Below are 12,092 nucleotides of genomic sequence, written 5' to 3'. Positions count from 1 at the left end.
GATTTTCCTATACCTCAAAAAATGTTGGGACCTTAACCTCCTTATCTAAAGGGGGCCTGTCCATGCCATATAGAACACGTGGGCCAATTTCTCTTTAGAAAGTCCTAGAGTAGGTGGATCAGAGTCTAGCCATTTAGGCAGGATATTTTGTTTTTTTTGGCCACTAGAGAAATTATGGATAACAAGCTGTGACTTCCACTAGTTATACCTGCTCCATGCAAGGTGAGAGTTCCAAGGATTGGCCATTCCAGGGATAGAGGAACATAATTAGGTAACTTAGGTGAGAGGTAACATATTTGGCTACTGATCACCAAAAATGTTTTATTTTAGGGCAATCCCAAAAGACATGATACAAATTGGCCTGCTCTCTTGGTGCTATAGCGTATAAGCTAAGCATGGTGTGGAGAGATATATACTCCATGGTATATCCTAAGAGTCATTTGCCTGTACATGGCCACTGGGAGGACCACCTAAACCTTAGAGAAATCTACAAGAATGTCAGCTTCCAATTTGTTGGGGGAAGTAGTCAAACCATCTAGCAAGGCCTTTTTTCCTTTTGGTGTAATCTGTTATCCTGAGCTTTTTGTGGATCTCTGTATTTGGGAGATTGTGCACAAATATATTGATAATCTTCCAGGGTGTTTTTCCAATCATTTGCAGGAAGCGATTTTAACACAGCTGAAATGTAAGATTGGATTTGCATAAAAGATATATACTGCCGATCTCAGGAAAGGGTATGTATTCCTGTTGCTGCCTCTTCAAACTGTAGAGGACATTTCATGCTCCTGTTTATTGATTTAATTGTTAAAGTAAGAAATGAGGGCCATCATTGTACTATTTGGGAAAATGTCAGGTGACTACTCAGAAGATAACGTCCTCTAATTTTGTGTTATATTTGTCAATAAGAGTATAGTATGGGATTGGAGACAACCTCCTACGGGAGTAAATTACCATGAATATGAAGAATATATTTTAAATTCAAGTTAGGGATGGTCTGCTGATCCAGAGTGGAGTCTGCGTATGTGCAAGTGTCATGAAACCAGTCTTTTATGTAACGCAGGATAGATGCTGCATTATACATTTTAATATCAGGGTAATTTAGGCCCCTGCGTTCTGCGTTGGTTGTTGAAAAGCCAGGAGGCTGAGCCTAGCTCACATACTACCACATATGAATTCCATGAATATTTTGCAAATAGTCTGGAGGTATGATTTTTTTTTTTTTTTGCTTAGGGGTTGATATATTAATAGATCAGCTGCAAAAGCAGTTAATTTAGGAGTGTGTATGCTCACCTTTAATGGCTTCAAAATCAGGTAATGTTTCCAGAAGCCAGAGGAGAGGGTCCAGGGCCAAGTTTAACAGAATTAGAGAAAGGGGGCACCCTGCCTGCTACCACTAGACAGTATTATAGGGCCTGATGGGTCCTCATTATTATAGATTTCAGTAGATGATCTATTATAAATAAATTGTATATCAGAGGAAAATGTCAGTCCAAAAGCTCAACATTGGCCATTCAAATTTTATTGAAAGCATTTTCAGCATCCAGACTCAGTAGCACATATCTAGCGCTAGGATGACGAGTGGCTTGTACCGTTTCTTTAACCTCCTTAGCGTTCCAATTCTCACCGTATTTCCATACAGAAAGCGTTAAATTTTTTTGCATGGAAATTTATTTTACATTGTAATTTAAAAAACAAAAATCCGTTAAAAAAATTAAAAAATAGTGAAACATGTAAAATAACTTACAGTAGCATGTAAAATATATATAAATTATATAAAGATTTTTTTGTATTGGAGATCGTCTCTGCAGTTCATGGCTGAAGATCGAAGAGGAAGGACGTGTCCCCAGGACCTGCGGGGACCAGCAAGATGCCGGTGGACGCCGACGGAACAAGGTAAGTGGGTTTTTTTTTTTTTTTAAATTTAACGCAACCCTGAGTGCGATTACTGATTTTAGCATCTAAAATCCACCCCCAGTCACACTTGGTATTACAGCTAGGGGGGTTAATTACAACTTGGATGGCATTGGTACAGTGTTTATTGCGTACAAATCCTAGCTGATATTTGGAGGGGAGAAAGAGTTGCACTGTATTTTCCATTAGTTTTACAAGGATTTTATAATCACAGTTTAGTAGTGATAAATGTCTATAGGAGGCAAGCAAATAAGGGTTTTTTCCCCGATTTAGGGATAATGTGGTATACACGTCATGAAAAAATGGGTATGGAGTATGATGGGACAGATTGTGATTGTAAACTTCTGTATAGAGAGGACTAATCTCAGGAGCTAAGATTTTATAGTAATCCACCAAAAATCAATCTGGGCCTGGGGTTTTATTAGTGGGCAGGGATTCTATAGTGCGGAGAACTTCAGCATCTGAAACTAGGAGTAAATCAAGTTGGGACTCCTGGGCGGTATACAATGGCGGATATTTTTCAAAATCAAGACAGGATGTCTGAGTGTGCTGTACAGGTGTCATCTGTGGAAGGATCTATTATTCCTGATATGTGACATTTAGGGCCATTTAGGCCAACATATTAGATAGATGTGAGAGTAATATGTCAATTTTGTTCCCCCAGATGGGTTTGGTTCCTATCGCTAACTGCCACCGAGTAGTATGAAGGGTTTGTCATGGGGGTTCATAATAAGCTCTATACCAACCAGCTAAAAACCACAAAAATGACCATGGCTGTCCAAGCAAGCAGCCTTCTGTCAGTAAAAAATGAAAAGATGCACTCAGAGTACTCCTAATACAATTAGGAGCCAATACACCCCCTATTGAAACTATCTTAAGAGAAAACAGAAATATGTAAACACCAGTAAACAAGTCTAATAGTAAAATTGCAGATCATATCTGCAATTTTACTATTAGACATCCTTATTTTACAAGTATTTTATCAAGAACCCCTGCTGTCATTCACCGACTGAGGAGCACAATGCTTGAAGGTTGCAAACTGGCTACCAAATACCTGGAACATTGGCAGTGCATAAAATAGTTGCATAGTAAAAATATGTATAAGGTTCACAATTGCTCAAAATTGATATGATTAATGTATAAATTAAGGCTGCCAAAGCACCAGGACCTGATTGATTACATTCACCTATCCTCAAAGAGCTGAGCTCAGTTATTTCAAAGCCATTATTTTTAAAAGGGAGCAAAAAGAGAAAAAAAAGTCATTACCAGGCAACTACAGACCGGTAAGTTTAATGTCTATGGTTAGAAAGGTCCTCTCCATACAGGGTATCCCTATAAGGGGGATAGCCTGAATTAGTTCTCGACACGTTTAACAGAGATAACCGCTTCTTCAGGAGAGAGGAGAAAGAATTCGGTGCTCGTATTTACAGCAACTCTCTCATTAAAGTTGGTATATAGAGCACAACTGTAGTAGTAGCAACCAGGTTTTAATAGAGTCCAATCTCTTTTTAATATTTTATGAGTATTTGCATAATCCCATTAAGGTTTCCCCTGCCAGTTGCAACAATCAGTTTATTTAGATCCCCTACTGTGAAGACATACCAGGCTACTGCTGACCAGCTCCTTGTGTGATTAGGTCACCTAATCACACAAGGAGCTGGCCAGCCGTAGCCTGGCATGGCTCTAAATAAACTGATTGTTGCAACTGGCAGGGGAAACCCTGCTGGGATTTTGCAAATACTTGTGTTTTATGCACTTGAAATGATTTTTGTTTTTAACATGGATATTAATAACATTTTGTTATTTTTTTTATATGTGTTTATTATACTGGCCTTAAAAGTGCCCTTAAAAAAATGATTTTCTTCATCGTAAATTCCTTTCCGAGTTTGATAAAGAACCACATAGAGGAGTTTTTGCTAGAAAATATTATAAGTGATAGTCAGCATGGCTTCAAGAAAGACAGAAGTTGTCAAACAAATTTACTCTCTTTTTATAAGAAAGTAAGTAAAACAGATAGACAGTGGAGTAGCAGTTCATATAGTGTACTTGGACTTTGCTAAAGCATTTGACACAGTACGGTAATATGCAAGTTAGGATCAATAGTTTTGGAAAAGTCAATCTGTAAATGGACAGAGAACTGGGTCTGCAAGGACCACATACAGAGAGTAGTGATTATTGATTCATACTCTGGATGGTCTAGTGTTATTGGTGGTGTACCCCAGTGTTCAGTGTTGGGACCTTTACTGTTTAACATCTTTATAAATGATATAGTATTTTGAGATTAAAAGTACCAATTGTGTTTGCAGATGATACCAAACTATGTAATGGAATTAGGTCCATACAGGATGTCTAAAACCTACAAGCAGACCTGGATGTACTGTTTGATTGGGCAGCCGAGTGGCAAATAGCATTTTATTATAGATAAATGTAAAGTTTTGCACTTGGGGGCTACCAACATGCATGCTTCATACTATCTAGGGGAAATACCGTTGTGGGGGTCAGAAATGGAAAATGATCTGGGGTTCTGGTAGATTAGAGACTTATTAACAGCCTGCAATGCCAAGCTGCAATATCAACAGCTAGCAAAATACTTTCTTGTATCAAAAGAGGAATAGACAGCAGAGATGGAGACATAGTCCTGCCCCTGTACAAAGCATTGGTCAGACCACATCTGGAAAAAAGCAGTTCAGTTTTGGGCACTAGTTCACAAAAAGGACATTGTGGAATTGGAGAGAGTGCAGAGAAGGGCAACTAAACCAATAAAAGGAATGGATGAGCTTAGCTATGAGAGATTAGCTGAACTGAACCTATTCTCCCTTGAGAAGAGACGTTTAAGGGGGGTTATGATCACCTTGTATAAATATATAAATGGTCCCAATTATTCACACATTGAGATCATTACAAAGAACAAGAGGGCACTCTGCGTCTGGAGGAAAAGTAGTTTAAGCTCCGGATAAGGATTCTTCACTGTAAAAAAAGTGAAATGTGGAATAGGCTCCTTTAGGAAGTAATTTTAGCAACTACTATAAGTTGCTTTAGGAAAAAGCTGGATGTTTTTACAGAAGCACAGAATATAACTGGGTAATAAAACTTTAAAGTAAAAGTAACATTGACTGTTGATCCAAGGAACAATTGATTGCCAGGGAAGCAAATTGTACCAGGGGTTTTTTTATTGCCTTCCTCGGGACCAACTGTGTCCATGGGGTTTTCTATCTGGGACATATGTTTATTTCCCTAGTGGTTTAACTTGATGGACTTGTGTCTTTTTTCAACCTGATCTACTATGTAACTATGTAAGGTAAGAACTATGAATGGTCCCACGATAAATCAGTGTCCTGTTGAGGGCACTTCATAGGTTGAAATAGTTCACCCTGTCAGAGGACTGTTAGTTTGGCCAGCTATAGTAAGGAGAAATGTAATCTTGAACAAAAAGATTTTTGATCCTTGAACATGGAATTTAACGATGGCAGGGCCAAGGGTGCCGATTTGTGTAAAAATCCAGTCAGGGAAAGACTTAAAGACGCCTGCAGGCAGGAGAAAGATGGCTGGCCCTGCAGCCAATATGGCCGACACTCCGATGGCACCGGCTCGGGGAAGAGTTAGAGATCAGTCCAGATTAAAAGTCTCCATGCCAAAATAGCAGACGAGAGAAGGGAGCTTTTTATTTTTGCTAAACTATTTCAGATCTTATTCACTCTTGTGTACAAGACATGGCCTGACCACCCTTGGCACCTTCAACATCTACTGCACTAAATTCCCCACTAAAATCCGAGGAATTCCTTTGTGGCTTCAAACATTTGAAGTCGGGCAAAAGCCCTGGGCCAGATGGCTTTACTTCCTGTTTCCTAAAGATTTTTACACCCTTGCCTTTTGCAGGTCACCAGCCAAAATCTTCAAACCAGGGAAAGATATTCCATGTGCAGCAACTATCACCCGATATCTCCTACTTAATGTGGGCATTATGTTATAATGCCTAAATCTTTGCCAACTGGCTGGCCCCCTACTCCATTCTCTAGTTCATAACGACCAGGTAAGGGACAACACAACCAGGACCATACACTTTAGAACACTCAATAGCACAAGATCCCTATCTATTTTAGATCGATATCTTCTTGGACTTAATCCTAGCGCAAATTGGCCTGGGCTCAGAGTTCTAGGACAAAATGATGTCCCAAGTGCAAAAATACTGGTTAATGGCACCCATTCTGATGCCTTTATCAATCTCTAGACAGGGTTGCCCACTGTCCCCGCTACTATTTGCCCTGGTTATGATACATATAGCCAATGAGATTCTTAACAACCCTTCTATCCATGGGATAGGAACCCCTACTTACCACCATAAAATAGATCTCTAACTGGTTACTCGGGCGCTTATTACTCTCCTCTAACTATTTCCAGGGATGCAAAGATTCTGCCAATTCAGCAATTTCAAGGTCAACCTCTCTAAAACAGAGGACCTCAATATAATACCCTACCTTAATCTCTGGCCACCTAGCTCTCCCACAACTTCCCTTTTAAATAGTGTCCATCACATCTTACTTACCTGAATATTGCCATAACCTCAGACTCTATGATTAATTACTCCCTTCTTATCAGGACCTTGTCAAAGGATCACTGGAGAACTCTCACAATTTCATGGTTTGAATGAATGTACTGAAGACGGACCCCATACCAAAACTACCTAATGTTCTCCAGGCCATTCCCATTTCTCCATCTAAAACATTTTTTTTCATTGAATTCACAATCCTCTGTCCTGTAAATTCATCTGAGACGGCTCAAACATATCTGCATTGTAGGTGTAAACAGGTCAGACAAACAGGCCTGCCAAACTTCGAATTGTACCATGTAGCTGCCATGCTTACCCTCTTATTTGAATGGCACAGCCTACCAAGCAACAAGCTCTACCCTAATTGAGCAGACCTTTCTTTCCTAGACTTTAAACCCTTCATCACTTGCCACGCAAAAAATAGAATGTCCCCCACCTACTACAGCCACTCTGAAAGTCTGGCGCTTGGTGTATGAGCGTCTTGCTTTATTCTCCTTGCCCCTCCCTCTTCGATAACCATGCTTTCTCTATTGGGTTTAATCTAGACAATACACTAGGGAGTTCTGGACACAAGCTAAAGACTTTGTGGACCCCACAATTGGTACATATGTCCTAGCAGATGCTAGATCCTCACATAGTTAGCGAAACTACAACTTAACACCTTTTGTAAAACACTGCACCTATCGACTCATATACATAGGCTTTTAACAGAATTTGAGCAGCAATGTACCCTTCTCAGAATCCTCATGTCACCAGGTGACTATGGTATAAAAAATGCTCATAGGGATAAGTGTATTGTAGGGTAAAAGAAAACCTTATATTGCTAACTATTGGTCGGCTGCTCCCCCTTTTTTTGGAAGCAGGCATCAACACTCTCCCTAGCCCACCAGGAAACCAGGGTTACTGATATGGGAATGCAAACTGTTATCAGTTAAGAAAATGTCACTATTTTTAAAGTGTGTGCGTTCATTAATGATACTGTGCAGGGAGACAACAAAGACAATACAAACAAGCTTTAAGTGATCCCTACTCTCTGCAAACTAGAAAATGTTTGGGCTACATATATAGTTTAGGTTTGGTGCTGGTTGCTGCAAGCAATACCCAACCTTTTAATATTTGCAAGACATACATTTTCCAAACAGAAACAATACCTTACCATTTCCAGTTCCAGAAAAGAGTCAAGTTCATCTCCAATTATGTCAGTAAAATCATTTACAGGATTAGCTGCAGGGGCCATTGTAGGTATCAATGAAGGGAGACATGCAGCTCCTAAATTGTTATTAGGACAATTTGTTCCAATGGATTTTGGAAACAGATTTGAATCTGAAGGAAAATCTATTGAAATCATTTAAACAGAGACAGAATTAAAATAACTCAAACAAACACTCAAACAAACACTGAAACAAAGCAAGATAGCAATAATAACTGCAGTTTCCCTTAACTATTAAGTTATATTTTGAGAAGGTGTTTTGATTTCCAGTATTGCTGCATACAGTATCCTTGCAGAGTATTTCATGTTCAAAAATAACAGATTACTCAAATCAACAAAGCATCTCTCACTGGTACCCCAAACGGCTTCTTTACAGCAAAAATGGAAAATGAAAAATAAACCGCTGGTCCTTTGTAAAGGCCTTAATATAACTTATTGTAACCAAGAAACAAAAATATTAAATATGTTAAAAAATGTATTAAACGCTTTCCTAAAATAAAAATGAAGAAAATTGATATGCTGCATTAGGCTTCTTTCTGTGGAGATGCCCAACTTGATTCATGATTAAATCACAGCCTCCCTCTTCTGGCTATTCAAAAGAAGTTTAAGGCTGTGTGATTTGTATCGTGTAATGTATGTGGGTTTGACTGAAGGCAGAGAAAACATTGGAGTGAAGTTTGTGGGAGTGTGAGAATCTCATTATCTGGTCGGGAGATTGTAACTCTTTGCATGTAAAAAAAAAAAAAAAAAACTTACATCACTAAATAGATAAAGAACAAAATCTCATGCTGTTAATTGGAGAAGGAATGAGAGATGTTTAAAGGTCAGGCATCCATTTGTCTATATACAATGGTCTGAAGTATTTTCAAGGGGTGAAAAACAGTCCTTATGGGCATGAGAATAAATGAGAAAAAGGGTTGTCACCATTAAAAAGCTTTTATAAAAAAGATACGCTTTCTAGCTAGGAGTATATGATCTGCTACTTTTGTCGAAAAACATTTAACTTGGTAAGCCAGCTAGGCTCTAAAAAGAGATGATGTGAAGATGTATAATAATAATATGTAACAGAGAGTCCTCCGCCCTTAACTGAAACTCACTATATAGACCAACTACTTCAGTTACTACTTAAAACATAAAGTAATATCATTCCAGTGACCCATATCTTTCACTGCTAGATTTTCTTGATTACTTTATCAGTCCTGGAAATAATGTCCTTACCAAAGTGGGAATATTTACTTGTATAAAGGTTAACTCAAACACACTAATATAGTTGCACTGCAGTACTGTAGCTTAATACAGCAAAATAACAAACTTGCCTGTATAGATGTCATCAACAATTCCCATGTCACTGGAAGTCTACAAATAAAAAAAAATAAATTACTAAGGGTTGAAAGAAAAAAATCATAGAAAATAACCTCTCCTCCAGCTTTATTCCCTACTGTAACTTTCCTCAGTCTTTTACATTGACTCAGCTTCATTTAACCCCAAAAGATGGGGCCCTGCAAATCATGTGGCTTGCTTGCAGAGATTGTGAAAAGGTATTAGCTTAGCTTTTAGAGCCTTAGAGGATAGTAAAAGTAATTAATGAAGTAACACAGATGAGTCTTCTGTACACTGTAAAAGGGATTAGCATGCATCTTGTGGTTTACTTTTGGACAACCTCCAATTTGAAACAAGAAAAATACGAAATACATGTCTGAAATGCATTCACATTTCCCTATAAAATGGTGAAAAATAATATGGAACAATACAAAAATGTCTGTTGATCTTGTGTGAAATCTAATCAATGCCACCTCTGCTGCATGATAATCCCAAGTGGCTCTGTCAATACAAGTTTGGGTTCTCCCAAGCCGAAGTATCGAAGATGAGCTCGGTCCTCATCTCCAAAGAGATTAACACGGAGAGCACTACGAATTTCCAAAGTTCACTGAATTCCAGAAGATAACTGTTTTAGGTTCTCTTAGGACTATAGAAACACTTTTCTTGAGGTTACTAAGAGGAAGGGAAGCTTTATGTAGTCTTTTCATAAGGCAAGACAATTCTTCTTTAGAGAGAAAGTATTACCTTAGAACAAGAGGTCCATTGTTAACAGAATCATACAGTAAAAAATCATTTCAAAGATAGTTTTCCTTTTTCAAGCTAACACACCCACAACATTTACAATATAAGATACAAACAATACAACCCAGTTCAAATATATATAATATAAGCAAGACACTGAAAAACTCAAAATCACAAAATTCAAAGCACAAACACATGAGCCTATATTCAGATATGGAAACAAAGACTGTAAAAACAGTGACAAAATACCATTACCTTATTGTGTGTCGACACAGATTTGCCGTTGTTTGTTAGTAAACCAAACTTTTCTAGTTCTTGCTGTAGGAGGTATTCAACAAAAGAAAAATATTGTTAAAAAAAAAAATTACACTTAGATCTCAGTAGTGTGTTTTTATTTAGGTCCTGAATTGTAAGCGCTGGAGGAGTACAAACACAGACGAGACAAAAATCTAAACAACATAGCACCTAAATAAAAAAAAAAAAATAATAGTAATAAAACAGATGTAAAAAACTGCAGTTTATAAACTACCCACCATCAACTTTTAACTTTAACATAATATAGATATTAAAGAGTATAGCTAAATAACATCTCTCTAAACAAGTGGTGCCCAACCTTTTCGAACCACAATGCAAACAAACATTAAAGATGTATGTTTAAAACTAAAAAAGTTTTAATTTAAAATGAAACTAAATTTAAATGTTTCTAGGAAACGTAACATACATTCACCAAATAAAAGAAAGGACAAATCAAGAATTTCTGCACTCACCATTTGATACGCATTTTTATTAATGAAAGCTACAAATCTAAAGCTATAATACAGGGCTGGTTGGTCATATATTGCTCCCCGTACCATTCCTGTACCAAAGAGCAGAAACTTTACCATACAATGCATCCTATCGTTATAGGTGGGGCATTAACCTTCTTTGTAGTCTAAAATCTATGCAATGGATACTTCCAGAGAAATGCAACTCATGTGACAGAATATTTTTTTTTTTTTATTAAACAGGATTTAACTAGCGCCAACAGTGCTCAACCCAGAATTTTTTCTAAGCCGGGTGGGAAGAAATTGTAGGTGGGTGGCAGCCACTGTATTGTGACCAAACTCTTTAGTAACCACCCAAAAACAGCCGGGTGGGTGCTGAAAAGTGCAGGGTGGTGCGCCTAGCTAAAAGGGCCTGGGGAGAACCCTGGCCAACATATTACGCAGCGCTGTACATCAAATAGGGGTTGCAAATGACAGACTAATACAGACAGTGATACAGGAGGAGAGGACCCTGCCCTGAAGAGCTTACAATCTAGTAGGTGGGGGAATTTACACACAATAGGATGGGAGATATGTAATGGTGGGAAGTAGTGATGGTTTCAAAAGACAGAAGATAGGTAGGCAAGTTTGAAAAAATGTGTGGATTGAAGGCAAAGCACAGGAACTTGAATAAGGTGAAATGGAAGCCAGTGTAGAGATCTGCAAAGAGATGCAGCGGAAGGAAGGATGGATGAGTCTGGCTGCAGCATTCATAATTGATTGAAGAGGAGAGAGTCGGGTTAGTGGAATACCAGAGAGGAGGAGGTTACAGTAGTCCAGACGAGAGATAAGAGCATGTACAAGGAGTTTGGTGGTCTCAGGGGACAGGTGGGGCAGATTTTGGAGAAGTTGCGTAGATGAAAGTGACGGGACCTGGAAATGTTCTGAATATGGCGGTAAATGAGAGGGCAGAGTCAAGGGTGACACCAAGACAACATACCTGAGGGGACAGCCAAATAACAGTGTTGTTAAAAGTTAGATATATGTTGGGGGGAGATTTGGAATGAGGGGGGGGGGGATGATGATGAGTTTGGTTTTATCCAGGTTGAGTTTCAAAAATGGGTCAGACATCCATGATGAGATGGCTGACAGGCAGCACGAGACCTTATCCAGGACTGAGGGAGACAAGTCAGGAGTGGACAGATAGGATTTGAGTGTCATCAACATGACAGATAGCCAAGGCGTACATGGTTTTACTACTACTACATTTTCAGGTGCCTGCATCTCCCTGTTTCTGAGAAATTAGGGTTCACAGAAGCCAAGTGGCCAGTTATATGTGACAGGGCAGCACGGTATGACAGGTATAGTTTTTTATATCTTGTGATGGCGCCATAGTGTTGAAGTTTTAGGGGGAGTTAGCCACAAGAGTCCTGCACTTATCCTACATTTCCCTTTCTCCAATTTTAAAGAGAAATTAGGGTTCACAGAAGGCAAGTGGCCAGCTATGTGTGACAGGATAGCACGGTATGACAGGTATAGTTTTTCATACCGTGTTTCCCCGATGATAAGGCAGGGCCATCAAATAAGACAGCCCCCCCTTTTTAGGTAAAAATGAAAAATA

At 38.7% G+C, this 12,092-nt stretch overlaps 1 protein-coding gene across 5 annotated transcripts in view; it reads right to left on the bottom strand.

Moving 5' to 3' along the window:
• Positions 1-12,092, bottom strand: part of ZC3H7B (zinc finger CCCH-type containing 7B) — a 65,945-nt gene that overhangs the window by 44,695 nt on the left and 9,158 nt on the right. For all 5 annotated transcript variants that reach the window (XM_072421167.1, XM_072421166.1, XM_072421164.1 and 2 more), the window contains exons 7-9: positions 9,984-10,046; positions 8,984-9,023; positions 7,614-7,792 (exon numbers count right to left, since the gene is read on the bottom strand). In XM_072421167.1, the coding sequence (XP_072277268.1) occupies positions 7,614-7,792; positions 8,984-9,023; positions 9,984-10,046 (282 nt within the window). The remainder of the gene's footprint in view (positions 1-7,613; positions 7,793-8,983; positions 9,024-9,983; positions 10,047-12,092) is intronic.

The sequence above is a fragment of the Pyxicephalus adspersus genome, chromosome 8 (genome assembly GCF_032062135.1).
Source record: "Pyxicephalus adspersus chromosome 8, UCB_Pads_2.0, whole genome shotgun sequence".
NCBI classification, from domain to species: domain Eukaryota; kingdom Metazoa; phylum Chordata; class Amphibia; order Anura; family Pyxicephalidae; genus Pyxicephalus; species Pyxicephalus adspersus.
This window is presented reverse-complemented; position numbering and strand designations above follow the sequence as displayed.